The following is a 27,726-nucleotide window of genomic DNA, read 5'->3' as shown; positions in this document are numbered from 1 at the left end:
AATATGCCGCTTCGTTTCATTCGCAGCTAAGATTTTTCTCAAGACTCTTGCATGTGGAGGAGATAAAGTAAGTTGGATTGCTCTTTAAGTAAGTTGTCAGCGATAATGCTTTACTATGTTTTCATGTTTCTGCACACTGTGAAGGGATAGGGCATAGGAAACAATCTTCAAGTTGTTCGCTTTAGTTTTGCAGCGCGCAAGTTAAATCTAAAAAAGTGCATTTTATTGTAGTCACCAAGCGCCCGCCTTTCATGCTTCGTCGACTTTGATTCTCTTGAGAAATTTTAACTTCAGGATGTCGAAAATTTGAGGAGTCGATTGAACACCTTTGGGAATATTTCAAGCGATAGTGACAAAGCATCTGCAAAACTTGGCACCTGCTAAAAGAAGTGACAACTCAGAGCACTTTGAACTTGGTATCGAAATATGGCGAGGCTAATCTATAATTTATTTACGCTATTATTCATTTACTTAATGGACAGCTGGATTTCCTTTCGACTTTTTTACATGTTTAGATACCACTATAAAGAACGCAATAACCAGATTTAAAAAACCCTTTTAGATCAAAATCACTCAACGCTAACAATTCAAATTTGTTATCTGAAAAACAAATGTACGTAACTTTTTTCCGCATTGCACAACGGGGTTTAATGAAGCGGAAAGGTTCAACGTTGATTGAATACAAAGGCGCCGAAACTATATGGTAAATCAAATACAAAGCATTTAAAACAAGATCATGCAATATTTATTTCAACGTTCTCAACCTACAAGTGCAATGTAACAAATGAAATGTTTATATTTGCAGTCGAAAAGAGGTGTCCATTTTTGCCTGAGAAAGCTCAAAGTCAAGACAGTTTTATGAATGATGTTTTAAGTAGCAATTATAATTAGAAATTATTGAATTTTTATGAAAGTCAATGTGGATAAATAGGTCACGGCTGAATCAGTATTCCGTTTAACTTTTAAGATTTAAATGCAATAAGCGAAGCCATTCTGGATTGATGCAAAAAAATAATGTTTTTTTGGTAGCCCTTCTCGTTTCTCTTAGCCGGCAAGACCTTTGTACGAGAAACAAAGGGCTCTGGAACATAGGATTTTTTTTATTCATTTGAATTTTTTGTGTTGGCTGTTTGAAAACAAAGGAATTTTGAACGGATGTCAAAAACGCCATGATTTTCTAAAACAGTATCTCTAGATCATTACGAAGGCATACCTGAAGACTCCTGGAATCTAGGACTGGAAATACTGTGTCAGCCCTTCGTTTCTCGTGCCAAGGCCCTGCCGGCTAAGAGAAACGAAAAGGGCTATGGGGATGAGAATGTTCCGAAAGATGATCACTAAACAAGGCTTTTTTCTCCGCTTAAACCAGTATCCTAGGCAACGGTTTTGTTGCCTTTCGAACAGTTACCATGGTTACCCTCGGAAGAAACCACAACAGAAAACCGTTTGTGATCTATTGGATGCTGCATTTCTTTTCATACTTTTTAACTTTAACCCCATTTGGTGAGTCTCTTTGGGGTATTTTGAAAGACCCTTTAAAAAACAAAATGACAGTTTTCCACAAACTTTTCTGTAATAATAATAATAATATTAATAATAATAATAATAATAATAATAATAATAATAATATACATGAAAAAATACTCGATTCTGATTGGCAAAGAGTAGTGCAGTGCAGTTCAGTTCACAAAAAGGCATCCGCTGACCAGTATCACATGACCATATTGCGTGCTCAGGTGCAATTTCAGCTTTTTGAAAAACTCACTCGTGCAAATTAATCATTCCAAATTGAACTCGAAACCGTATGATTACCTATACTAGAAACGTGAAGAAACGGATCACGAACTGAACCTTGCGAACCTTGAGAGGTTTCGTTATTTTTAATTAGAACCTAGCATGAAATCGAATACTGTTTATCAAATCTTGCGTCAAAGGGCGTGTTTATTGACACACGCATGACTTTCACATACCAACCCCTGCTTAAATGGTCCCTTAGCTAGACCTTTTTCCAGATTTTTTACCTGTTTATGGACACCTTTTTCAGATTTTGACGCAGAAATGAAGATATCAAAGACGTTGTTACCAGCACTCCTTTTAGTAGCGTCAGTTCTTGTGGCGACGTCTGAAGGATGGAAATGGAGGCGCCGATTTAGATTTGGAAGACGCCGCCGTTCTTCACCGGTAACTACTACAACAGCAGCTCCTACAACAGCAGCCCCTACAACTGCAGCTCCTACAACTGCAGCTCCTACAACTGAAGCTCCTACAACTGAAGCTCCTACAACTGAAGCTCCTACAACAGCAGGCCCTACAACAGCAGCCCCTACAACTGCAGCCCCTACGACTGAAGCTCCTACAACTGAAGCTCCTACAACTGAAGCTCCTACAACAGCAGGCCCTACAACAGCAGCCCCTACAACTGCAGCCCCTACGACTGAAGCTCCTACAACTGCAGCTCCTACAACTGAAGCTCCTACAACAGCAGGCCCTACAACTGAAGCTCCTACAACTGAAGCTCCTACAACAGCAGGCCCTACAACTGAAGCTCCTACAACGGTATCCCCTACAACTGAAGCTCCAACAACTGAAGCTCCTACGACTGCAGCCCCTACAACCGAAGCTCCTACAACCGAAGCTCCTACAACTCCTTTTGTCCCTGATGAGTGTGACAGTTTGACAGATGGCGTTTGTTACCAGTCCTGCACCGGGGGTGGCTGCACCATGGAATGCTTCAACTCGGAGCATTATCATTCATGTGATCAATCTTGTACAGGTAAATTTCCAAATGGGTTTAGTGGGAGGAAACCAAGTAAATCTATGAAAAGCGCGGGAAAATGTCACCGTTGCACGCACGGGGGGGGGGAGGGGCTTGTATTCGGATGAATCGGGGTGGGGGGCTATAAGCGGGGAAATTTATAACCGGAATCTTACGGTATACTGTAATTAAACTCACAGAGCATTTTAATATATATGCACTTAATTATTGTGTTTTCTTAGGTGGAAATTGTGACATGACATGTAGCGCCCCCACAAAATGTGAATTCAGCTGTACATCAGGGAACTGCAAACCAGTCATCTGTAAGGCTGATACTTGTGAAATGAGCTGCACCGGTGGAGGATGTGGACTGGAATGCCACGGAAACAGCTGTGAGCAGAGATGTACTAAAGGCAACTGTGAGCTGGAATGTCCGAGTGATGCAGAGAAGTGTGAACAGAGCTGTACAATTAACAAGGACCAGTGCACCATTGAGGATCTGGTTCCTACTACTGAAGCTCCTACGACTGCAGCCCCTACAACCGAAGCTCCTACAACCGAAGCTCCTACAACCGAAGCTCCTACAACTCCTTTTGTCCCTGATGAGTGTGACAGTTTGACGGATGGCGTTTGTTACCAGTCCTGCACCGGGGGAGGCTGCACGATGGAATGTTTTAACTCGGAGCATTATCATTCGTGTGAACAGTCTTGTACAAGTAAGTTTTCAAACGGGTTGAGTAGGAGGAAACCAAGGTTGCTTTCCATTAAGCCAAATATCTCGGAGATTTCGGTCGGAAGTCAAATGGAAAGGTCCAATTCGGTTCGGAGTGACCGGAATATTTTGACCGGTCGGACTGGTCGGACCGAGATTTACCGTTCCACTGATTTTGTCAAACTGTTCAGTTGTCTTACTTTCGTTCAGTGGCTTCTCACAGATGCGGGGAACTGGGGAAAGAAACCCAAATGGAAAGGACCGTTTCACTTTGACCGGTCCGGTCAGACGTGGCCGAGTGGTTAAGGGCGCTGGTGTTGTAATCCGGGGGTCCCCGGTTCAAAACCTGCCGCTGCCACTAGCTGGATTTGTTTCTCGGTCGTCCCGAGTTCAAATCCTCGGCCACGCTTTGTATATAGCCAACTGGTCTGCCTCCTGCCAGTTGGGATTTTTAACCTTTTTATGTTCATTTAAAATATTTGTTTCCTCTGTTTCAGTGGCATGCCTGTAAACTAGCTATCTCGAAGCTAAGTGCATGACCACTATAAAATTTTTCATTTAATTTAATTTTAATTTTTTCACTTGGTTGGTGCGGATTAATGGGAAATGTCGTTCCATTTTACAACGGTCAGTTCCAGTTAGTCCGACCGGTCGCACTTTGAAAATGGAAAGCACCCCAAGTAAACCTTTGAAAAACACAGGAAAATTGTCACCGTTGCACGCACGGGATTAATGTAGCCGGTAAAATGTTTAACTGGTGGTTAGTGCGGGATAATAACCGGTGACAGCGCACTGGGAAGCTCGCGTCAGTAACTTATGATAGGTTTGGTTTTTCTATTCCTGAAATAGAACGGCTTGTTTAATTTAGTAGTACAAGTACCGGGGCTTTCCCCATAAGGCTCGATCAGTGAAAACACGAATGGGCTGGTCAACAATTAGAATGAATTTTGATTTCAGTTTTGTGTAACATACTGTGGTATCAAATAGATTGCGATTAAATGGGGCGTGGGGCAATCTCGCCCCAGAGGCCGTGATCCTTCTGGTCAGCGTTAGGGATCGGGACCCCTGGGCTAATCTGAAAGCCCGCACGAAGGCGACTGAATCCGATTGGCTGTTGAAAACTTGTTCGTTTCAGCACAATCCCCGGCGCACGCGCACATTGAAACCAGAACCAGGAATTTCTGGTTCCGGTTTTGGCATAAACCAAAGTTTCCGGACCGCTGGTCAAGGGGAACGTAGGCTCTGGGAACAAGATTGGCTATGCGGCGTAAACCGTAAAATTCCGGTTATAAGCCCTGGGCTTATACAACTTCGTAAGAGGTTTTGCGTGGGCTTATAAGCGGAGGGGCTTATATCTAGGAGGGCTCATACGCAGAATAAAAAAACGTTTCGAAACGAGCCAGGGTACTGTGGAGCGAAAAACGTTGTTTTTTTTTAAAAAAAAAACGCATCATGAAGCAGCATTTAACCCTGTTTAGTACTGTCGTCCAGCCGAGGAGGGCTTATATCCGGGGAGGCTTATAATCAAATGTGCTTTTTTGTTTCCAGGTAGATGGGCCTATAACCGGGGGGGGGGGGGCTTATAAGCAGGGGAGGTTATAACCGGAATCATACGGTATACTGTAATTAAACTCACAGAGCATTTCATTATATATGCACTCAATTCTTTTGTTTTCTTAGGTGGGAATTGTGACATGACATGCAGTGCCCCCACAAAATGTGAATTCAGCTGTACAGCAGGGAACTGCAAACCAGTCATCTGCAAGGCTGATACTTGTGAAATGAGCTGCACCGGTGGAGGATGTGGACTGGAATGCCATGGAAACAGCTGTGAGCAGAGATGTACTAAAGGCAACTGTAAGCTGGAATGTCCGAGTGATGCAGAGAAGTGTGAACAGAGCTGTACAATTAACAAGGACCAGTGCACCATTGAGGATCTGGTTCCTACTACTGAAGCTCCTACGACTGCAGCCCCTACAACCGAAGCTCCTACAACCGAAGCTCCTACAACTCCTTTTGTCCCTGATGAGTGTGACAGTTTGACGGATGGCGTTTGTTACCAGTCCTGCACCGGGGGAGGCTGCACGATGGAATGCTTCAACTCGGAGCATTATCATTCGTGTGATCAATCTTGTACAAGTAAGTTTCCAAATGGGTTGAGTAGGAGGAAACCAAGGTTGCTTTCCATTAAGCCAAATATCTCGGAGATTTCGGTCGGAAGTCAAATGGAAAGGTCCAATTCGGTTCGGAGTGACCGGAATATTCTGGACCACCTTTGGAGGTGGTCCACTTTGACCGGTCGTACTGGTCGGACCGAAATTTACCGTTCCACTGATTTTGTCAAACTGTTCAGTTGTCTTACTTGCGTTCAGTGGCTTCTCACAGATGCGGGGAACTGGGGAAAGAAATCCAAATGGAAAGGACCGTTTCACTTTGACCGGCCCGGTCAAACGTGGCCGAATGGTTAAGGGCGCTGGTGTTGTAATCCGGGGGTCCCTGGTTCAAGACCTGCCTCTGCCACTAGCTGGATTTGTTTCTCGGTCGTCCCGAGTTCAAATCCTCGATCACGCTTTGTATATAGCCAACTGGTCTGCCTCCTGCCAGTTGGGATTTTTAACCTTGTTATGTTCATTTAAAATATTTGTTTCCTCTGTTTCAGTGGCATGCCTGTAAACTAGCTATCTCGAAGCTAAGTGCATGACCACTATAAAATTTTTCATTTAATTTAATTTTAATTTTTTCACTTGGTTGGTGCGGATTAAGCGGAAAATGTCGTTCCATTTTACAACGGTCAGTTCCAGTTGGTAAGACCGGTCGCACTTTGAAAATGGAAAGCACCCCAAGTAAACCTTTGAAAAGCACAGGAAAATTGTCACCGTTGCACGCACGGGATCAATGTAGCCGGGAAAATTTTTAACTGGTGGTTAGTGCGGGATAATAACCGGTGACAGCGCACTGGGAAGCTCGCGTCAGTAACTTATGATAGGTTTGGGTTTTCTATTCCTGAAATAGAACGGCTTGTTTAGTAGTACAAGTACCGGGGCTTTCCCCATAAGGCTCGATCAGTGAAAACACGAATCGGCTGGTCAACAATTAGGATGAATTTTGATTTCAGCTTTGTGTAACATACTGTGGTATCAAATAGATTGCGATTAAATGGGGCGTGGGGCAATCTCGCCCCAGAGGCCGTGATCCTTCTGGTCAGCGTTAGCGATCGGGACCCCTGGGCTAATCTGAAAGCCCGCACGAAGGCGACTGAATCCGATTGGCTGTTGAAAACTTGTTGGTTTCAGCACAATCCCCGGCGCACGCGCACAATGAAACCAGAACCAGGAATTTCTGGTTCCGGTTTTGGCATAAACCAAAATTTCCGGACCGCTGGTCAAGGGGAACGTAGGCTCTGGGAACACGATTGGCTATGCGGCGTAAACCGTAAAATTCCGGTTATAAGACCTGGGCTTATACAACTTCGTAAGAGGTTTTGGGTGGGCTTATAAGCGAAGGGGCTTATATCTAGGAGGGCTCAGACGCAGAATAAAAAAACGTTTCGAAACGAGCCAGGGTACTGTGGAGCGAAAAACGTTGTTTTTTTAAAAAAAAAACGCATCATGAAGCAGCATTTAACCCTGTTTAGTACTGTCGTCCAGCCGAGGGGGGCTTATATCCGGGGAGACTTATAATCAAAGGTGCTTTTTTGTTTCCAGGTAGATGGGCCTATAACCGGGGGGGGACCTTGTAAGCAGGGGAGTTTATAACCGGAATTTAACGGTATACTGTAATTAAACTCACAGAGCATTTCAATATATATGCACTCAATTCTTTTGTTTTCTTAGATGGGAATTGTGACATGACATGCAGTGCCCCCACAAAATGTGAATTCAGCTGTACAGCAGGGAACTGCAAACCAGTCATCTGTAAGGCTGATACTTGTGAAATGAGCTGCACCGGTGGAGGATGTGGACTGGAATGCCACGGAAACAGCTGTGAGCAGAGATGTACTAAAGGCAACTGTGAGCTGGAATGTCCGAGTGATGCAGAGAAGTGTGAACAGAGCTGTACAATTAACAAGGACCAGTGCACCATTGAGGATCTGGTTCCTACTACTGAAGCTCCTACGACTGCAGCCTCTACAACCGAAGCTCCTACAACCGAAGCTCCTACAACTCCTTTTGTCCCTGATGAGTGTGACAGTTTGACGGATGGCGTTTGTTACCAGTCCTGCACCGGGGGAGGCTGCACGATGGAATGCTTCAACTCGGAGCATTATCATTCGTGTGATCAGTCTTGTACAAGTAAGTTTCCAAATTGGTTGAGTAGGAGGAAACCAAGTAAACCTTTGAAAAGCGCGGGAAAATGTCACCGTTGCAATTGCACGCACGGGGGAGGCTTGTCGTCGGATGAATCGGGGGGGGGGGGGCTAGGCTATAAGCGGGGGGGTTAATAATCGAAATTTTACGGTATACTGTAAGTAAACTCACAGAACATTTTAATATATATGCACTTAACTATTGTGTTTTCTTAGGTGGAAATTGTGACATGACATGTAGTGCCCCAACAAAATGTTACTTCAGCTGTACATCAGGGAACTGCAAACCAGTCATCTGTAAGGCTGATACTTGTGAAATGAGCTGCACCGGTGGAGGATGTGGACTGGAATGCCACGGAAACAGCTGTGAGCAGAGATGTACTAAAGGCAACTGTGAGCTGGAATGTCCGAGTGATGCAGAGAAGTGTGAACAGAGCTGTACAATTAACAAGGACCAGTGCACCATTGAGGATCTGGTTCCTACTACTGAAGCTCCTACGACTGCAGCCCCTACAACCGAAGCTCCTACAACCGAAGCTCCTACAACTCCTTTTGTCCCTGATGAGTGTGACAGTTTGACGGATGGCGTTTGTTACCAGTCCTGCACCGGGGGAGGCTGCACGATGGAATGCTTCAACTCGGAGCATTATCATTCGTGTGAACAGTCTTGTACAAGTAAGTTTCCAAATGGGTTGAGTAGGAGGAAACCAAGGTTGCTTTCCATTAAGCCAAATATCTCGGAGATTTCGGTCGGAAGTCAAATGGAAAGGTCCAATTCGGTTCGGAGTGACCGGAATATTCTGGACCACCTTTGGAGGTGGTCCACTTTGACTGGTCGTACTGGTCGAACCGAAATTTACCGTTCCACTGATTTTGTCAAACTGTTCAGTTGTCTTACTTGCGTTCAGTGGCTTCTCACAGATGCGGGGAACTGGGGAAAGAAATCCAAATGGAAAGGACCGTTTCACTTTGACCGGCCCGGTCAGACGTGGCCGAGTGGTTAAGGGCGCTGGTGTTGTAATCCGGGGGTCGCTGGTTCAAAACCTGCCGCTGCCACTAGCTGGATTTGTTTCTCGGTCGTCCCGAGTTCAAATCCTCGGCCACGCTTTGTATATAGCCAACTGGTCTGCCTCCTGCCAGTTGGGATTTTTAACCTTGTTATGTTCATTTAAAAAATTTGTTTCCTCTGTTTCAGTGGCATGCCTGTAAACTAGCTATCTCGAAGCTAAGTGCATGACCACTATAAAATTTTTCATTTAATTTAATTTTAATTTTTAATTTTTTCACTTGGTTGGTGCGGATTAAGCGGAAAATGTCGTTCTATTTTACAACGGTCAGTTCCAGTTGGTCCGACCGGTAGCACTTTGAAAATGGAAAGCACCCCAAGTAAACCTTTGAAAAACACAGGAAAATTGTCACCGTTGCACGCACGGTATCAATGTAGCCGGGAAAATTTTTAACTGGTGGTTAGTGCGGGATAATAACCGGTGACAGCGCACTGGGAAGCTCGCGTCAGTAACTTGATAGGTTTGGTTTTTCTATTCCTGAAATAGAACGGCTTGTTTAGTAGTACAAGTACCGGGGCTTTCCCCATAAGGCTCGATCAGTGAAAACACGAATGGGCTGGTCAACAACTAGAATGAATTTTGATTTCAGTTTTGTGTAACATACTGTGGTATCAAATAGATTGCGATTAAATGGGGCGTGGGGCAATCTCGCCCCAGAGACCGTGATCCTTCTGGTCAGCGTTAGGGATCGGGACCCCTGGGCTAATCTGAAAGCCCGCACGAAGGCGACTGAATCCGATTGGCTGTGAAAACTTGTTCGTTTCAGCACAATCCCGGCGCACGCGCACAATGAAACCAGAACCAGGAATTTCTGGTTCCGGTTTTGGCATAAACCAAAGTTTCCGGACCGCTGGTCAAGGGGAACGTAGGCTCTGGGAACACGATTGGCTATGCGGCGTAAACCGTAAATTTCCGGTTATAAGCCCTGGGCTTATACAACTTCATAAGAGGTTTTGGGTGGGCTTATAAGCAGAGGGTCTTATTTCTAGGAGGGCTCATACGCAGAATAAAAAAACGTTTCAAAACGAGCCAGGGTACTGTGGATCGAAAAACGTTGTTTTTTAAAAAAAAAACGCATCATGAAGCAGCATTTAACCCTGTTTAGTACTGTCGTCCAGCCGAGGGGGGCTTATATCCGGGGAGGCTTATAATCAAATGTGCTTTTTTGTTTCCAGGTAGATGGGCCTATAACCGGGGGGGAGGGCTTATAAGCAGGGGAGTTTATAACCGGAATTTTACGGTATACTGTAATTAAACTCACAGAGTATTTCAATATATATGCACTCAATTCTTTTGTTTTCTTAGGTGGGAATTGTGACATGACATGCAGTGCCCCCACAAAATGTTACTTCAGCTGTACATCAGGGAACTGCAAACCAGTCATCTGTAAGGCTGATACTTGTGAAATGAGCTGCACCGGTGGAGGATGTGGACTGGAATGCCACGGAAACAGCTGTGAGCAGAGATGTACTAAAGGCAACTGTGAGCTGGAATGTCCGAGTGATGCAGAGAAGTGTGAACAGAGCTGTACAATTAACAAGGACCAGTGCACCATTGAGGATCTGGTTCCTACTACTGAAGCTCCTACGACTGCAGCCCCTACAACCGAAGCTCCTACAACCGAAGCTCCTACAACTCCTTTTGTCCCTGATGAGTGTGACAGTTTGACGGATGGCGTTTGTTACCAGTCCTGCAACGGGGGAGGCTGCACGATGGAATGCTTCAACTCGGAGCATTATCATTCGTGTGAACAGTCTTGTACAAGTAAGTTTCCAAATTGGTTGAGTAGGAGGAAACCAAGTAAACCTTTGAAAAGCGCGGGAAAATGTCACCGTTGCACGCACGGGGGAGGCTTGTCATCGGATGAATCGGGGGGGGGGGCGGGGCTAGGCTATAAGCGAGGGAGTTAATAATCGGAATTTTACGGTATACTGTAATTAAACTCACAGAGCATTTTAATATATATGCACTTAATTATTGTGTTTTCTTAGGTGGAAATTGTGACATGACATGTAGTGCCCCAACAAAATGTTACTTCAGCTGTACATCAGGGAACTGCAAACCAGTCATCTGTAAGGCTGATACTTGTGAAATGGGCTGCACCGGTGGAGGATGTGGACTGGAATGCCACGGAAACAGCTGTGAGCAGAGATGTACTAAAGGCAACTGTGAGCTGGAATGTCCGAGTGATGCAGAGAAGTGTGAACAGAGATGTACAATTAACAAGGATCAGTGCACCATTGAGGATCTGGTTCCTACTACGGAAGCTCCTACGACTGCAGCTCCTACAACGGAAGTTCCTACAACCGAAGTTCCTACAACCGAAGCTCCTACAACCGAAGCTCCTACAACCGAAGCCCCTACAACTCCTTTTGTCCCTGATGAGTGTGACAGTTTGACAGATGGCGTTTGTTACCAGTCCTGCACCGGGGGAGGCTGCACGATGGAATGCTTCAACTCGGAGCATTATCATTCATGTGATCAATCTTGTACAAGTAAGTTTCCAAATGGGTTTAGTACAGTGGAACCTCGATTTAACGGGCCTCTATTTAACAAAGTCCTCGGTATAACGAACGATATTTTTCAGCCCGGCCAAAATTACTGTAAAATGTATAGAATAGGACCTCGATATAACGAACCTCGATATAACGAAATCCTCGTTATAACGAACACAATCCGGAAGCCCAAACATAAAATATACCTCGATATAACGAATTATAGTTAACTCGCGACAAAAGATAAATGTAGAACAGACCAACAAGGATGAAAATACTTTAATCCTGTAACAGGAGAACAACTTCAAGACATATGTCCATATCTATGTGGATATAAGCACAGCACAAATGTCATTTTTGACAGTCGTACAGATCAGTAAATGCTGGGTAGTACAACATAAGGGACGGACCATAATTTTTTTGGAGGGGGGAGGGGATGAAAAATATTGAAAAAAATTGTTTGCAGGGCCTGGAAAGACAAAATAAATTGTTTGCAAAAACGATATGAACATAAAAAAATAGTAAGAATTGCGAAAAAAAATGTTTGCAGAGGTGCATAAACTAAAAAAAAAAAGTTTGCAGAGGAAAATTTTTCATCCCCCCCTCCAAGAAAATAATGGTCCGTCCCTAACAGCGTGAAAACAATTATTAACTATACCTCGATATAGCGAACATTTTAGCTGTTTTTCCGCAAATTCGTTATATCGAGGTTTTCGATATAACTGACGAACCCTCGATATAACGAACAAATTTTCCCAGTCCCTTGGCACTTCGTTAAATCGAGGTTTTACTGTAGGAGGAAACCAAGTAAACCTATGAAAAGCGCGGGAAAATGTCACCGTTGCACGCACGGGGGGGAGGGGCTTGTAATCGGATGAATCGGGGTGGGGGCTATAAGCGGGGAAGTTTATAACCGGAATCTTACGGTATACTGTAATTAAACTCACAGAGCATTTCAATATATATGCACTCAATTCTTGTGTTTTCATAGGTGGAAATTGTGACATGACATGTAGCGCCCCCACAAAATGTGACTTCAGCTGTACAGGAGGAAACTGCAAACCAGTCATCTGTAAGGCTGATACTTGTGAAATGAGCTGCACCGGTGGAGGATGTGGACTGGAATGCCATGGAAATAGCTGTGAGCAGAGTTGTACTAAAGGCAACTGTGAGCTGGAATGTCCGACTGATGCAGAGACGTGTGAACAGAGATGTACCATTAACAAGGACCAGTGCACCATAGAGTATATTTAGTTCCCTGGCGCGCTAATGTTTACTCATTTCGAGTTGTAGCTAACACTGAAGAAATAAAAGTTGAAAAAATTAAAAAAAACTGAATTGCTTTATTATAATTATAACTTAGTTTGAAACCTATTTTAATTTTATAAACAAATAAAGAAGCCTAAGCCATGTTTTATTTACCTACTAGAAGATGCTTTTCCATGTTCTATTTAAGGCGATGGCATTCAGCTGCTTTTCTAGACCTCAAAAGTGCATTATTTTCTTATAGGACATAGGAAAACCATCTTCTAGTGGGTTTAAAATATAGCATTAAAAAGAGCACAGAGCTTACAAGACTCGCGGCCGCTTACGGCATTTACAAACGCACGCAACATTGGTAAAGTGAAAGTTTAGTTTATTCTTTTCTTTGGCGGCTTCTTTATAAATAAACCAAGATACCATTTCATTCATATTTTCTATATATAGTCTTTTCTCCGATTACCAGAAGATTCTCACAAAGCCGACTAGACTATATATAGTAAAATGCAGCCAACAGAGGACAGCAGGGAAAGGTTTACAATATCACAAAACTGGTATGCGGCAAGTATGGGGGCAGAAAGCTGGCCCCTGTCAAGGACGTACGCATTCAAGTTTGGTTAAGCCTACTTCAATTTCAGTTCATTCAAATGAAAAATTTTCATGCGTTCGTTTTCAGCAAGTTTTTCAAATTCGCCTCTAATTTCGATTTAAGTACAGCAAAAGATGAGTGTTCTGTCTTCAGATTGTGGCTAAAAAAGGTTTCTTACCTCAAAGCGTTTCTAGAGTCCGGCTTGTTTTGCTAAATAATTTCCAATCAATTTCGGGCAGTTCGCAGCAAAATAGTTGTGTACACAACTCCAAAGAAAAACAACGAAGTTCAACGATTCTTTCTTCATCTGTCGCTTCCTTTGGCACTGTCTTACTTCCATTTAGGCAAGTAAAACGTTTTTGATAAAAACTTGCTGCTTTAAAGCATCATTTAAACAACAAAACAAGAGAATAGAGGCGAAGTCGACGAAGTCGTTCAGCGAAATTCGACAAACAATTCGCACATCCGGGGTACCTGGCTTCTATAGTTTTCAGCTATGTTCTATAAAAAATAATGCCCGCTAGAATTCCATCGCGCGTATACAGCGGCTATACTCTGATAAAACATAGGTTTTTAGCCAATCAGAGCGCGTGCAGACTCCTATCTGTATTATAAATGAGACTATTATTGGTCCTAGCAACCAAAGTTATGCATTTTACGGTCATAAAAGTAAAAGGCGACCGGAATGGACATGTAGCAGCTCTCCCAACGTCTCACATGATTGGCTCACTACCCTTCAAGAAAACATTAGAACAAACAACAGGAACAATGTCCCTAGCCTCAAAAACAATAGAAACTGCTACACTAAAGGACCAGTAAAATTACAAGTTTATGAGAACTGCTACACTTCTGACGGGAGTTTGAAGACACGAGAGAAATTTAAACGCTCAGATAAAAGAAAGATCGCGAACTGTTACACGTCTTGCAACAATCCATTGATCCCGTCTGTAGTTGCATTTGAGACTCGCACATTCATCAAAAAAGGCTGTTTATGTGAAAGAATTTGTGCCCCGCTGTTTGGGTCTTTGTAAAGCCCGCCAGAGTCATTATGAAGCACTAGAAAAGCACAACGTCACCGTGACGTCACATCTCTGAAATCTGCGACTTTTTAAATATGCCGCTTCGTTTCATTCGCAGCTAAGATTTCTCTCAAGACTCTTGCATGTGGAGGAGATAAAGAAAGTTGGATCGTCTTTAAGTAAGTTGTCAGCGATAATGCTTTACTATGTTTTCATGTTTCTGCACACTGTGAAGGGATCGGGCATAGGGAACAATTCTCAAGTTGTTCGCTTCAGTTTTGCAGCGCGCAAGTCAAATCTAAAAAGTGCATTTTCCTGTAGTCACCAAGCGCCCGCCTTTCACGGCTCATCGAATTTGGTTTTATTGAGAAATTTTAACTTAAGGAGTGTCGAAAATTTGAGCAGTCGATTGAACACCTTTGGGAATATTTCAAGCGACAGTGGTAAATCATCTGCAAAACTTGGCACCTGCTAAAAGAAGTGACTACTGAGCACTTTGAACTTGGTATCGAAATATGGCGAGGCTAATCTATAATTTATTTACCTTATTATTCATTTATTTAATGGTTATTGACTTAATGCGAGAATCGTTTGTTCAGCTGGGTCTCCTTGCGACTTTTTTTACATTTTTGGATACCACTAAAGAGCGCAATAACCAGATTTAAAAAACCCTTTTAGATCAGAATCACTCAACGCTAACAATTCAAATTTGTTATCTGAAAAACAAATTTACGTAACTTTTTTCCGCATTGCACAACGTGGTTTAATGAAGCGGAAAGGTTCAACATTGATTGAATACAAAAGCGCCGAACCATATGGTAAATCAAATACAAAGCATCTGAAACAAGTATCACGCAATATTTATTTCATCGTTCTCAACCTACAAGTGCAATCTAACAAATTAAATGTTTATATTTGCAGTCGAAAAAAAGGTGTCCATTTTTGCCTAAGAAACCTCAAAGTCAAAACAGTTTTATTAATGATGTTTTAAGAAGCAATTATGATCAGAAATTATTGAATTTTTATGAAAGTCAATATTGGATGAATAGGTCACGGCTGAATCAGTATTCCGTTTAACTTTTAAGAGTTAAATGCAATAAGCGAAGCCATTCTAGATACACCCCTCTGTAACAGACCTGGTGAAACCCGACCGACTGGTGGGTTATTTTGCCCTCCCTGGTGGAAATTTAACTTCCCTGGTCCCTGGTGATTATCTGAAAAATCCCTGGTCAATTTTATTTCTCCACGGTGAAGAATTTTGTTAACCTGGTCAGGAAAAATCAACCAAAATCTTTATGCTATCTACTATCTACGGAAGAAAACGACGCGCGGCAAATAGATAATTTAATAATTGACTATAACTTAATGTTAATAGCAAAAAGTAATTGTTAACTTTTTTCTATTCTTTTTGTCGCTTGTTCTGCTGTCATGCACGTCACTGAAGAGACAAAACAGATCTGTTTTCTTTTCTGTATAATACGACCTTGTGAATGTTTCAGAGCGATTTGAACAGCGCGCGCGGCCCAAAGCGAATGTGTGGAAGTATTTTCGACCCGGCTATCTACAGCGTTTTATAGAATAAATACGCAGAGGATAATCAGCTTGACCGATATAATTCTTGGTGAGTATTAAGTGCCTTTTTTCCGTCGATTAAGCAGCTTTGGGCAGTTTGAGCGGCGTTTGATGTAAATATCGTGTTTAACTTTGCAGCCCGCCGGCACAATGTGATGTAAAAAATACTCAAGTTATTCAAGTGCATTCAAGATCATTCAAGTGGCGTATTACGGTAAACTTTAATTAAGCTGCCTCAAATTGTAAGTACAGTGTAAATAGTTCTTTGTGTAGCTTTCAACTGCATGAAACTAATAATGTCTAGCTGGAGAACAGCAGTCATTAACACGTATTTTTAATTGTTCGCTAAATCCGAAAAAAGAACAATTCACTCGACCTGTAAAAGATATAAGCAGACGGTTTTCTTAGTTTGATTCTTTATGCATTGACCTTCCAAAAATTGATTAACGAATGAGAGCCGGCATTTTGAACATATTGCAACTGTAACGGTAATCGGACAACACAGTTTAAATTTAAGCGCGCGCGTGCTAGACAACCACTGGATCTGTCTCTTGGTGCACGTCTCTTTTGATAATAAATCTTTATGTCAGTTACCTTCTGGAAAAGTAATTAAACTTGTATTCAGGTTAGCAGGGCTTGAGAGACGTTCAAACTAGGGAGTCGAAAAAATTATCTCACGAAAAGTTCTCACAATTTCTTTGAAACAAAATCGGATATCGGAATTTGTTCTTCTGTTCGTCATCGCTTCTGCATGCATTGCGTGCCGTTTACTCTGATGGGCAAAGACTTGCGAGAATTTCAGTGGATTTCAGAAATATAACCCCCGCGACTGCTTCAAGTCCTAGTGCGAACTGAAAGTGTCAATAGTATGGTGACTCATCGGCTCATTGTGGCAATGATTTGTTAAATTTGACCCATTGCGGATCTAGTGGCGGTAATGGGCTGTGCGATACAAAGAACGCTCGGGGATAGCAAAATCGGCCCGTTTGCCGTATAACGCGAAGGCAGAAAAGGACGTCTTATACAAGAAATTTAGTCCGACGCCTTTATTTGATCCCGTTTCTCCTTTGCCACTTTTCTTCGTGTAAGAGCAGGATACAAACAGTACGTTACTTCAGTTGTTTACTAGACTTGCCACAAGTCGACCTCACGAGTTTTCACAGTAAATAAGCGAGCGAAGCGAGCCTTTTAGGCCGCGAAGCGGCCGTGGGAGTGTAATAAACAAGACGAAGGACTTTATTGAAAGTCTAGTTGTTTACGTGCATTGCGAAAAAACGACGGTGTCATCTACAGCCGTTAGTTAGGCGACATCGGTGCGGAAAGTTATGTACGATTACCCCGCTAAGTTTATTGCAAATTGGGTCACAGAGTTTTGCATGTATATACATACATACATGGTTAGATTTAATAAATCATCGACCTCCGTTGTGAAAAAAGTAATCAACCTGGTGGATTTTTGACTCCCTGGTCGATTCTGTGTTGAAAACCTGGTGGAAAATTAGGTGTCACCAGGTCTGTTACAGAGGGGTGTCTAGATTGTTCCCAAAAAATAATGTTATTTTGGTAGCCCTTTTCGTTTCTCTTAGCCGACAGGACCTTCGCACGAGAAACGAAGGGCTCTGGGGACATAGGAATTTTGAATTTATTTGAACTTTTGGTTGGCTGTTTGAAACAAAGGAATTTTGAACGGAAGTCAAAAACGCCGTGATTCTCTAAAACAGTATCTCTAAATCATCACGAATGCGGACATCAAGACTCCTAGAATCTAGGACTGGAAATCCTAAAATCCCCAGAGCCCTTCGTTTCTCGTGCCAAGGCCCTGCCAGCTAAGAGAAACGAAAGGGCTATGTTGACGAGAATGTTCCAAAAGATGAACACTAAACGAGGCACTTTTCTTCGCTTAAACCAGTATCCTAGGCAACGATTTTGTTGTCTTTCGGCAGGAGCCCAGGCTCCTGCTTTCGAACGGTGACCATAGTTACCTTAATTTTTCAAGTCAACCCTTTGGTGGGTCTCTTTGAGGTCCCTTAAAATACCTAAATGACAGTTTTCCACACACTTTTCTGTACTCCAAATCGTTAAATCCCTACCTTTTTGTTCACCTACAACCTGATGCAGGTACCCCATTTCCGTCGGGGTCCTCACGTTTAGGCCATAATAGGGAGTACCTCCCTCTGGCCCGGGCAATTTACCAGGTTCTGTAAACACATTTACTAAATCATTTTCATTTGGTGCCGAGGAAACGGGTCACCTACAAAAATGTAAGAAAATGAAGAACGGTGAGGTAGGGTAAACTCTGATGTAGAGGTTCAGTCATCTTTTATAACATGAAGGACCATCTGTTTAACCAACTCAACCCCCTGCTTCAATGGCGTCTTAGCTAGACCTTTTATAGGAGGCAGCGTGGCCTAGTTGAATGATAGGTTTCTCGACTTGTAATCCGGAGCTCCCGGGTTCATATCCTACTCCCTGCCAATAGATGGATTTGTGTTTGGTCGTCCTGAATTCAACTCCTCCATGCTTTGTAAATAGCCAACTGGTTAGCCTTCTGTCAGTTGGGGTTTTTAACAAGTTTCTGTTCGATATGTTTTTTTCTCTACATCTTTTACCTGTTATGCACGCCTTTTTCAGATTTTGACGAGGAAAATGAAGATATCAAAGACGTTGTTGCCAGCACTACTCTTAGTAGCGTCAGTTCTTGTGGCGACGTCTGAAGGATGGTCATGGAGGCGCCGATTTAGATTTGGAAGACGCCGCCGTTCTTCACCGGTAACTACTACAACGGCAGCCCCTACAACCGAACCTCCTACAACTCCATTTGTCCCTGATGAGTGCGACAGTTTGACAGATGGCGTTTGTTACCAGTCCTGCAACGGTGGAGGCTGCACGATGGAATGCTTCAACTCGGAGCATTATCATTCGTGTGATCAGTCTTGTACAGGTAAGTTTCCAAATGGGTTTAGTCGAAGGAAGCCAAGTAAACCTTTGAAAAGCGCGGGAAAATGTCACCGTTGCACGCACGGGAATCTATGTAGACGGGGAATAATTTTTTGGTGGTAAGTGCGAGATAATAACCGGTGATAGCGCAGGCTTGCCCGCGTCAGTAACTTATGATTGCTTTGGTTTTGCTCCTGAAATAGAACGGTTTGTTTAGTAGTTCAAGTACCGGGCAAAAGCTCTGTTTACGCCCTTTCTTCAATAAGCTCCCCCCCCCCCCCCCCCCCTAATGGCCCAATCGGTGAAAACACGAATGAGCTGGTCAAGAATAAGAATGAATTTTGATTTCAGTTTTGTGTAATTGAGGCCACTGGTATAGCATACTGTGGTATAAAATAGATTGCAGTTTAATGGGGTGTGGGGGGACGATCCTTCTAGTCCTTCTAGTCTGCGCCAGGGATCGGGACCTCTAGGCTAATCTGAAAGCCCGACACAAAGGCGACCGAATCTGATTGGCTGTTGAAAACTTGTTCGTTTCACCACAATTTCCAGCGCAAGCGCACAATCAAACTGAAGGCAGGATTTCCTTGTTCCGGTATGGGATTAGACCAGAACCATTAAGTTTCCTAACCGCTGGTCAAGGGGAACGCAGGCTGTGGGAACAAGGCGCATGTACTCCACTGTAATTAAACTCACAGAGAATTCCAATATATATACACCCAATTCTTGTGTTTTCTCAGGTGGAAATTGTGACATGACATGTAGCGCCCCCACCAAATGTGACGTCAGCTGTACATCAGGGAACTGCAAACCGGTCATCTGTAAGGCTGATACTTGTGAAATGAGCTGCACCGGTGGAGGATGTGGACTGGAATGCTACGGAAATAGCTGTGAGCAGAGTTGTACTAAAGGCAACTGTGAGCTGGAATGTCCGAGTAATGCAGAGAAGTGTGAACAGAGATGTACCATTAACAAGGGCCAGTGCATCATTGAGGATCTTGTTCCTGATGAATGTGACAGTTTGACAGATGGCGTTTGTTACCAGTCCTGTACTGGGGGAGGGTGCACGATGGAATGCTTCAACTCGCCGTTGTATTATCATTCGTGTGACCAGTCTTGTACAGGTTAGCTTGCAATTGTATTTCTTTGCAGGAAAACAAGTAACCCGCTGACAAGCGAAGGGGTTCCGCGGGGCGTGCGCGGGAAAACTTTTTTACCAGTGGTGAGTGTAAGATAGCATGTAACCGGTAACCACGCTGGAAAGCGCACGGTTTTGGTTTGGTTTTGCTACTGTTGATGAAACTTCTTTTAGTAGTACAAGTTCTGCCCGGTTAATTAATTGAGCTTGTTAGCTCAATTGGTTAGTGCGCTCCACCAGTATCGCAGAGGTCAGGGTTCGAGTCCCGGCAAGCCTGATTTTTTCAGGTTTATTTTCACAACTGCTTAAGTTGTGTTCATAACTGCGAGGATCTTCTCTCCATTTATTCTTCATCCGCAGCTCAAATATATGATTTCATATTTTCATTATTATATTTCAAGACTGGTAAAGTTTGACTAAAATTCTGCAATACGTATTTTTTAAGACAAACTCGCCACCCGAACAAATTCTTAGCAAAAAAAAAAAACTTTTAACAAAGTCCAAGTGCATATAAATCAATTTTTGTGTTTTCTCAGGTGGAAATTGTGACATGACATGTAGCGCCCCCACCAAATGTGACTTCAGCTGTACATCAGGGAACTGCAAACCAGTCATCTGTAAGGCTGATACTTGTGTGGAAAGCTGCACCGGTGGAGGATGTGGACTGGAATGCCACGGAAATAGCTGTGAGCAGAGTTGTACTAAAGGCAACTGTGAGCTGGAATGTCCGAGTAATGCAGAGAAGTGTGAACAAAGATGTACAATTAACAAGGACCAGTGCACCATTGAGTATGTTTAGTACCCTGGCGCGTAATTCCTGGTACTGATGGTATATCCAGTGATATTACTCTACCTTCATAGCAATGCGTTGGTGCATTTTGTAGCACAGAAACGGGTTCTTGTTATATTACGTTCCTTTTTTCGGTAGATAATATTCCCTTGTATTAAGATTGTAACTCATATGCAAAAAAAAAAATAAAACTTTAAAAAGGCGAGGAATGGGATTCTTTTTATAGTTCATCTCGTTCATCGAAATTATTTGTAATTTTGTTGAAGTGAGTTTTGTTGGGGGATCAGAGTCTCTACTTCAACACTCCAAACTAGTCCACTTACACCAAAGAGTTTGCTGGTTCTTCCTTTAATGTAGTTCACTAGTTTTTTCGTCTCTGGCTTTTACAATAAACCATTTTACAGTTGTCTTCTCAGTGACCTGGCCTTTGAATGGAAGTGAGGCTGGAGGTGACCTTGTTTTGATACAGACCTCACTGCTTTTGTTGTGTAAATAATGTTGTTCTGATGCTAACTAGTTTGCATTTACATGATAAAGCAGGGAGGTTTGTATCAATGCAAGGTCACCTCAAGCCTCGCTACCATTCAAAGGCCAGGTTACTTGGCAGGCAACTGTAAAATGGACTTTTCTCTAGCGTTTACAGTTACTCGATTCTTTTTGTTAGCTAGTTCACAAGGGATTATCTCATAATTTACATCAACGCTAATTTTAGTTAAGTTAGCACGTCCAGGATAGAATTTCCAGGCTCAGAACCAATGATCTCATTAGTTGTGCCGGCGTTTTCGTTCAGAACCTTGTACGCTTCGCATGGTTCCAACCTAGCCCAAATCTGCCTTCTCTTCAAGTTCATTAGCTATTCACCGATATACCTCCGTACTCAAACTTGTTTAATTATTACTTAAGTTCTTCTGAGGTAACCACCGCTACCCTCCTTTGAGCCTGGAAATTCTATCCTGGACGTCCTTATTGAGTACTTAGATACCAGTGATTTCTTTTCCAACAATAACCCTCAATATTCCAAAACAATATATTATAACTTGACAACAAAAATCCCGACAACAAAATAAGTTACCCTATCCACAAACAAGATAATACCAAAAATATGAATAACGCTTCATTGCTTGTATCACGTCCATGAAAATTGTAAAACAACAAAAGTTTTGTTGTTTTACAATTTTCATCGTGAAATTCTTTGTAATTTGCTGGCGGCTGTTACCCGTCTTAGTAATACCTAGGGTAACATGTGGTCTAGTAGCCTAGTTCTCAGACAGTCCAAGGATCCAAAAACGTCGGAGACTGAATGCCAGAAATCTCGGACAGTTTGAGAATCGAGGGACAGATTCACGAAGCTCTCGTAAGTAAGGATGCGCCCTAGGTTCATAAATGAATTGTTTCTTAACAACAGGCTTTTTAAGGGGTTTGTGAATCTGGGGGGAGTGGTTCGCTCGGGTCTAGGAACCCCATCCTTAGACCGAAAGTAAAGATGCTGTTTTAACCCTTTAACATTCTTCACAGTACTACGACGAACTACCACAGCCGCTATTTATTTTTGCCCTTTTCAAAATGACTTGATTTGGGTAAGCAGAATGACATATATTTAACATAATTTTTCCACATTCTGCGACCCCATCTCAGAATATAAGGCCAAAATTGCACTCCATCACAGACCTGGAAGGTCAAAAGTGGTAGCCCATCCAGCGGCACAAGCTGTACCTCTCCGCCCCCAGCCTGCAGGTTCAGATCAAGGAGGGAGGGACTTGTTATGACTGCTTCGCAACCCACGCAGACATCCGATTTGCTTTCAATCCTTGTTTTAGGTGATGAACCATCTGTAGTTGAACTCGAAACCCGCACATTCAAAAAATGGCACTTTGTGCGTGATAGAATTTGTGCCCCGCTGTTTGGGTCTTTGTAAAGCCCGCCAGAGTCATTATGAAGCACAACGAAGGCACGACGTCACCGTGACGTCACACTATAAAATCTGCATCTTTTTAAAATACGCCGCTTCGTTTTATTCGCAGCTTATTTATCTCAAGACTCTTGCAAGCGGAGGAGGTAAAGTAAGTTGGATTGCCTTGTTACTTAATCAAAGTTACCATGATTCCACGACATACTATGTTTTTATGTTTCCTGCACACTGTAAAGTGATATGGCAAAGGAAGTATTCTCGTCAACTTGAAGTTGTTCGCTTCAGTTTTGCAGCGTGCAAGTTAAATCTAAAAAGTGCTTTTTCTTGAAGTCACCAAGCGCCTTTCATGTTTCATTGACTTTGGTTTGGTTAAGAAATTTTAACTTAAAAATGTCGGAAATTTGAGCAGTAAAGAAACTTTGGAGAGATTTCAAGCGACAGTGATTTTAGTAGCTACTGAAAGAAGTGAGTCAAGGGCATTTTGAACTCAGTATCGATCGAAATAAGGCGAGGCCTATCTAATATTTGTTTTATTATTCATTTCATTAATAATCACTGACATCTTTATGCAAGAAATGTTTGTTCAGCTTGGTTTTCTATCGCCTTTTTAGCATTTTTGGACACAAGAGCGCAATAACCAGATTTTTAAAAAATACCTTTTAGATCTAAATCACTCAACGCAAACAATTCAAATTTGTCTTAAAAAAAACAAATATATGTATTTTTTTATTTTTTCCGCATTGCAAAGCGTGGTTTAATAGGGCGGAAAGTTAACATTGTTTGAAAATATACAAAAGCACCGAATCTATATGGTAAATCAAATACAGAGCAACTGAAACAAGATCATGCAATATTTATTTCATCGTTCTCAACCTACAAGTGCAATGCAACAAATGAAATGTTTATATTTGCAGTCGAAAAGAGGTGTCCATTTTTTTATTGAATTTTTTCAAAGTCAACATTGGATGCATAGGTCACGGCTGAATCATAATTCAGTTTAATTTTTGAAATTTAAATGCAATAAGCGAAGCCAACTCTGGATTGATGCAAAAACTAAGCATGTTTTTTTTTGGTAGTGGAATGTTTCAGCGTTATTCTCGTCCCCATATCCCTTTTCGTTTCTCTTAGCCGACAGGACCTTCGCACGAGAAACGAAGGGCTCTGGGGACATAGGATTTTTTGAATTAATTTGAACTTTTGGTTGGCTGTTTGGAACGAAGGAATTTTAAACGGAAGTCAAAAAAAGTGATTCTCTAAAACAGTATCTCTAAATGATCACGAATGCGTGCATAAAGACTCCTAGAATCCAGGACTGGAAATCCTGTGTCCCCAGAGCCCTTCGTTTCTCGTGCCAAGGCCCTGCCAGCTAAAAGAAACGAAAGACTAAAAGACTAAATAAACACTAAACGAGGCACTTTTCTTTGCTTAAACCAGTATCCTTGGCAACGATTTTGTTGCCTTTCGACAGGAGCCTAGGCTCCTGCTTTCGAACGGTGACCATAGTTACCTTAATTTTTCAAGTCAACCCTTTGGTGGGTCTCTTTGAGGTACTTTGAGAGATCCTTTAAAATACCTAAACGACAGTTTTCCAAACACTTTTCTGTACTCCAAATCGTTAAATCCCTACCTTTTTGTTCACCTACAGCCTGATGCAGGAACCCCATTTCTGTCGGGGTCCTCACGTTTAGGCCATAATAGGGAGTACCTCCCTCTGGCCCGGGCAATTTACCAGGTTCTGTAAACACATTTACTAAATCATTTTCATTTGGTGCCGAGGAAACGGGTCACCTACAAAAATGTAAGAAAATGAAGAACGGTGAGGTAGGGTAAACTCTGATGTAGAGGTTCAGTCATCTTTTATAACATGAAGGACCATCTGTTCAACCAACTCCACCCCCAGCTTCAATTGTTCCTTAGCTAGACCTTTTATAGGAAACAGCGTGGCCTAGTTGATAGGTTTCTCGACTTGTAATCCGGAGCTCCCGGGTTTAGATCCTCCTCCCTGCCAATAGATGGATTTGTGTTTGGTCGTACCTAATTCAACTCCATCATGATTTGTAAATAGCCAACTGGTTAGCCTCCTGCCAGTTGGGGTTTTTAACAAGTTTCTGTTCGATATGTTTTTTCTCTACATCTTTTACCTGTGTTATGCACTTCTTTTTTTTTATAGATTTTGACGAGGAAAATGAAGATATCAAAGACGTTGTTGCCACTACTGCTCTTAGTAGCGTCACTTCTTGTGGCGATGTCTGAAGGATGGTCATTTGGAAGACGCCGACGTCGCCGCCGTTCTTCACCCGTAACTACTACAACGGCAGCCCGTACAACCGAACCTCCTACAACTCCATTTGTCCCGGATGAGTGCGACAGTTTGACAGATGACGTTTGTTACCAGTCCTGTTTTGGGTCAGGGTGCACGATGGAATGTTTCAACTCGGAGCATTATCATTCGTGTAAACAGTCTTGTACAGGTTAGTTTCCAATTGTATCGGAGAACAAGTAACCCGCTGACTAGCGGGTTACTTGTGAGAGCACAAGAGAAAATTTGATTATTGTTGAAGTTGGGATCGAAATTGACTAAGTACTACTAAATAACTATCCCAAGACCGATTTTTTATTTAGTTTTTTACTGAAACTTTCAATGGATCGATGGACATTTAAAATTCAGCTTTCGTACACCTTCTTGTTAAGTTATTATACATTGTCGTACAACTTGCTAAAAATGGTGAAAATTTAATAAGCGCCCAGCCTCGAATAAGCGCCCACCTCGAACAAGCGCCCACCCGCAAGGTCAAAAAATTTAATAAACGCCCAGGGCGCTTAATCGAATAAATACGGTATATCGCAGTTTAATGGGGCGTAGGGCGATCTCGTCCCCAGAGGCCGCGATCCTTCTGGTCTGCGTCAGGGTTCGGGACCTCTGGGTTAATCTGAAAGCCCTTCACAAAGGCGACCGAATCGGATTGGCTGTTGAATACTTGTTCGTTTCACTACCATCTACGGCGCACGCGAACAATCAAACCGGAAGCAAAATTTCCTGGATCCGGTTTTGGTATAGACCAGAGTTTCCAGACCGCTGGTCAAGAAGAACACAGGCTCTGGGAACGAGATTGGCTATGCGGCGTATGTACTGTAATTAAACTCACAGAGTACTCCAATTCTTGTGTTTCTCAGGTGGAGGTTGTGACATGACATGTAGCGCCACCACCAAATGTGACTTCAGCTGTACATCAGGGAACTGCAAACCGGTCATCTGTAAGGCTGATACTTGTGAAATGAGCTGCGCCGGTGGAGGATGTGGACTGGAATGCCACGGAAATAGCTGTGAGCAGAGTTGTACTAAAGGCAACTGTGAGCTGCAATGTCCGAGTAATGCAGAGAAGTGTGAACAGAGATGTACCATTAACAAGGACCAGTGCGTCATTGAGGATCTGGTCCCTGATGAATGTGACAGTTTGACAGATGGCGTTTGTTACCAGTCCTGTTTTGGGTCAGGGTGCTCGATGGAATGCTTCAACTCGGAGCATTATCATTCCTGTGAACAGTCTTGTACAGGTTAGTTTCCAATTGTATCGGAGAACAAGTAACCCACTGACAAGCGCGGGAAAATATGTAACTGGCGCATGCGGGAGGAACCATGTGGGGGTTCCACGGGGGCGTGCGCGGGAAAAACCTTTTACCGGTGGTAAGGGCGAGATAACATGTAACCGGTAATTTCGCTTGAAAACTCGCGGTTTTGGTTGTTTTACTATTGGTGATAAAATGCCGCTTTTAGTAGTACACGTACTGCACAGAAAACGCTCTTTGAAAACCGTTCATTAACTTTTGAGTACTCTCTCTAATCAGCTGCCCTCTAGCTGAAGGCCCAATCGGTGAAAACATGAATAAAAAAGGTCACCCTCGAGTCAAGTGGCGCATACTGCCGGAGCTTATCCCGGTTTCGATCGCACTGAAAACCTGTATAAGCTGATCCAGAATAAGCATGAATTTTTATTTCAGTTTTGCAACTTTTCACTTAGGTTTCTGGTTACATAGTATGTCCCTTTAGAGACTTTGCAATTAATACAGCGAGACTAATGTCTTTTCTGCGAACTTCCAGATACCGAGAATGCATCGCGCGTCGCGGAAAAAAGAACAATTGACCCGGCCAGGCTGGTAGAGTTTGACTAAAATTCTGCAATACACGCGTATTTTGGAAGACAAAGTCGCCACCCAAACAAATTATTAGCAAAGAATAACTTTTAACCAAGTCCAAGTACATATGAATCAATTCTTGTGTTTTGTCAGGTGGAGGTTGTGACATGACATGTAGCGCCCCCACAAAATGTGACTTCAGCTGTACATCAGGGAACTGCAAACCAGTCATCTGTAAGGCTGATACTTGTGTAGAGAGCTGCAGCGGTGGAGGATGTGAACTGGAATGCCATGGAAACAGCTGTGAGCAGAGTTGTACCAAAGGCAACTGTGAGCTGCAATGTCCGACTAATGCAGAGAAGTGTGAACAAAGATGTACCATTAACAAGGACCAGTGCGTCATAGAGTATGTTTAGTACCCTGGCGCGTGAGTCCTGGTATTGATGGTATATCCAGTGATATGATTGTACCTTCATAGCAATGCGTTGGCGCATTTGTAACGTAGAAAACGGGTTGTTGATATATTAATCCTTTTTTTCAGTAGATAATATTCCGATGTATCGAGAATGTAACTGCTATACTTAAACAAAAAATAAAACTCAACAAAAGTGGGAAGAGCAGGGTATCGTTCTTTTTATAGTTCACTGTGAAATTCTTTGAATTATTCAACATACAAATGCCTTTTTCCTTCCTGATAAGCGGAGCTATATCTGTTTCCCACCGCCAGTAAAAGGGTGTCTAAACTTCCATTCCCAGAAATTTTTAAAGCCCGGGTCAAACGAGCAAACGAGAATGAGAGTTCATGAAAGTTGACTCTCGTTAGGGTTTCGTCAGCTCTCATCCACTTTTATCAACATGAGAGTCGATGAGGTTTCAGGCCAAACAAGAGCAGGTCTTTTGAACTCTCATCAACTCTCATCCTCGTTTGGCCAGGGCATATTAAACCACGATCACTCGCCTGAAAAAGGCAACTTCCTTTTTAGCGCCCTGATTCGGCCAAATATTTCTGTTTGAATTTCTGGAAATTTCCGGAATTTCACCTT

The 27,726-nt window shown here is 42.7% G+C and overlaps 3 protein-coding genes across 4 annotated transcripts in view; all 3 read left to right on the top strand.

Annotated features, from left to right (window-relative positions):
• The window catches only part of LOC144631346 (uncharacterized), a 52,727-nt gene extending 40,085 nt beyond the window's left edge, over positions 1 to 12,642 (top strand). For both annotated transcript variants that reach the window (XM_078489760.1, XM_078489761.1), the window contains 8 exons: positions 2,045 to 2,773; positions 2,998 to 3,471; positions 5,148 to 5,606; positions 7,301 to 7,759; positions 7,990 to 8,448; positions 10,146 to 10,604; positions 10,832 to 11,335; positions 12,327 to 12,642. In XM_078489760.1, coding sequence (XP_078345886.1) covers positions 2,045 to 2,773; positions 2,998 to 3,471; positions 5,148 to 5,606; positions 7,301 to 7,759; positions 7,990 to 8,448; positions 10,146 to 10,604; positions 10,832 to 11,335; positions 12,327 to 12,589 — 3,806 coding nt within the window. In that variant the 3' untranslated portion in view covers positions 12,590 to 12,642. The remainder of the gene's footprint in view (positions 1 to 2,044; positions 2,774 to 2,997; positions 3,472 to 5,147; positions 5,607 to 7,300; positions 7,760 to 7,989; positions 8,449 to 10,145; positions 10,605 to 10,831; positions 11,336 to 12,326) is intronic.
• Positions 14 to 20,837, top strand: LOC144631367 (uncharacterized). The gene is made up of 4 exons (XM_078489791.1): positions 14 to 67; positions 18,407 to 18,716; positions 19,453 to 19,836; positions 20,387 to 20,837. Exons 2-4 carry the CDS (start codon positions 18,422 to 18,424, stop codon positions 20,647 to 20,649), a joined length of 942 nt encoding a protein of 313 aa, XP_078345917.1. The 5' UTR covers positions 14 to 67; positions 18,407 to 18,421; the 3' UTR covers positions 20,650 to 20,837.
• A 1,045-nt stretch (positions 20,838 to 21,882) lies between these two features.
• LOC144632971 (uncharacterized) lies at positions 21,883 to 27,356 on the top strand. The gene is made up of 4 exons (XM_078491727.1): positions 21,883 to 21,994; positions 24,720 to 25,020; positions 25,724 to 26,104; positions 26,837 to 27,356. The coding sequence occupies exons 1-4, from the start codon at positions 21,941 to 21,943 to the stop codon at positions 27,097 to 27,099; spliced, it is 999 nt and encodes a 332-aa protein (XP_078347853.1). The 5' UTR covers positions 21,883 to 21,940; the 3' UTR covers positions 27,100 to 27,356.
• Positions 27,357 to 27,726: the final 370 nt, after the last annotated feature.

Source organism: Oculina patagonica, chromosome 12 (genome assembly GCF_052425735.1).
Source record: "Oculina patagonica isolate OP01 chromosome 12, crgOcupat, whole genome shotgun sequence".
Lineage (NCBI taxonomy): Eukaryota > Metazoa > Cnidaria > Anthozoa > Scleractinia > Oculinidae > Oculina > Oculina patagonica.
Note: the sequence above shows the minus strand (reverse complement) of the source record. Positions and strands in the feature narration are given on the sequence as shown.

Bases quoted from the DNA above. Each gene is read 5' to 3' on its own strand.
- LOC144631367 (XM_078489791.1), top strand. From the start codon at position 18,422: ATGAAGATATCAAAGACGTTGTTGCCAGCACTACTCTTAGTAGCGTCA. The intron at 18,717-19,452 runs GTAAGTTTCCAA...GTGTTTTCTCAG, and splicing joins GTGTGATCAGTCTTGTACAG to GTGGAAATTGTGACATGACA. The intron at 19,837-20,386 runs GTTAGCTTGCAA...GTGTTTTCTCAG, and splicing joins GTGTGACCAGTCTTGTACAG to GTGGAAATTGTGACATGACA.
- LOC144632971 (XM_078491727.1), top strand. From the start codon at position 21,941: ATGCCAGAAATCTCGGACAGTTTGAGAATCGAGGGACAGATTCACGAA. The intron at 25,021-25,723 runs GTTAGTTTCCAA...TGTGTTTCTCAG, and splicing joins GTGTAAACAGTCTTGTACAG to GTGGAGGTTGTGACATGACA. The intron at 26,105-26,836 runs GTTAGTTTCCAA...GTGTTTTGTCAG, and splicing joins CTGTGAACAGTCTTGTACAG to GTGGAGGTTGTGACATGACA.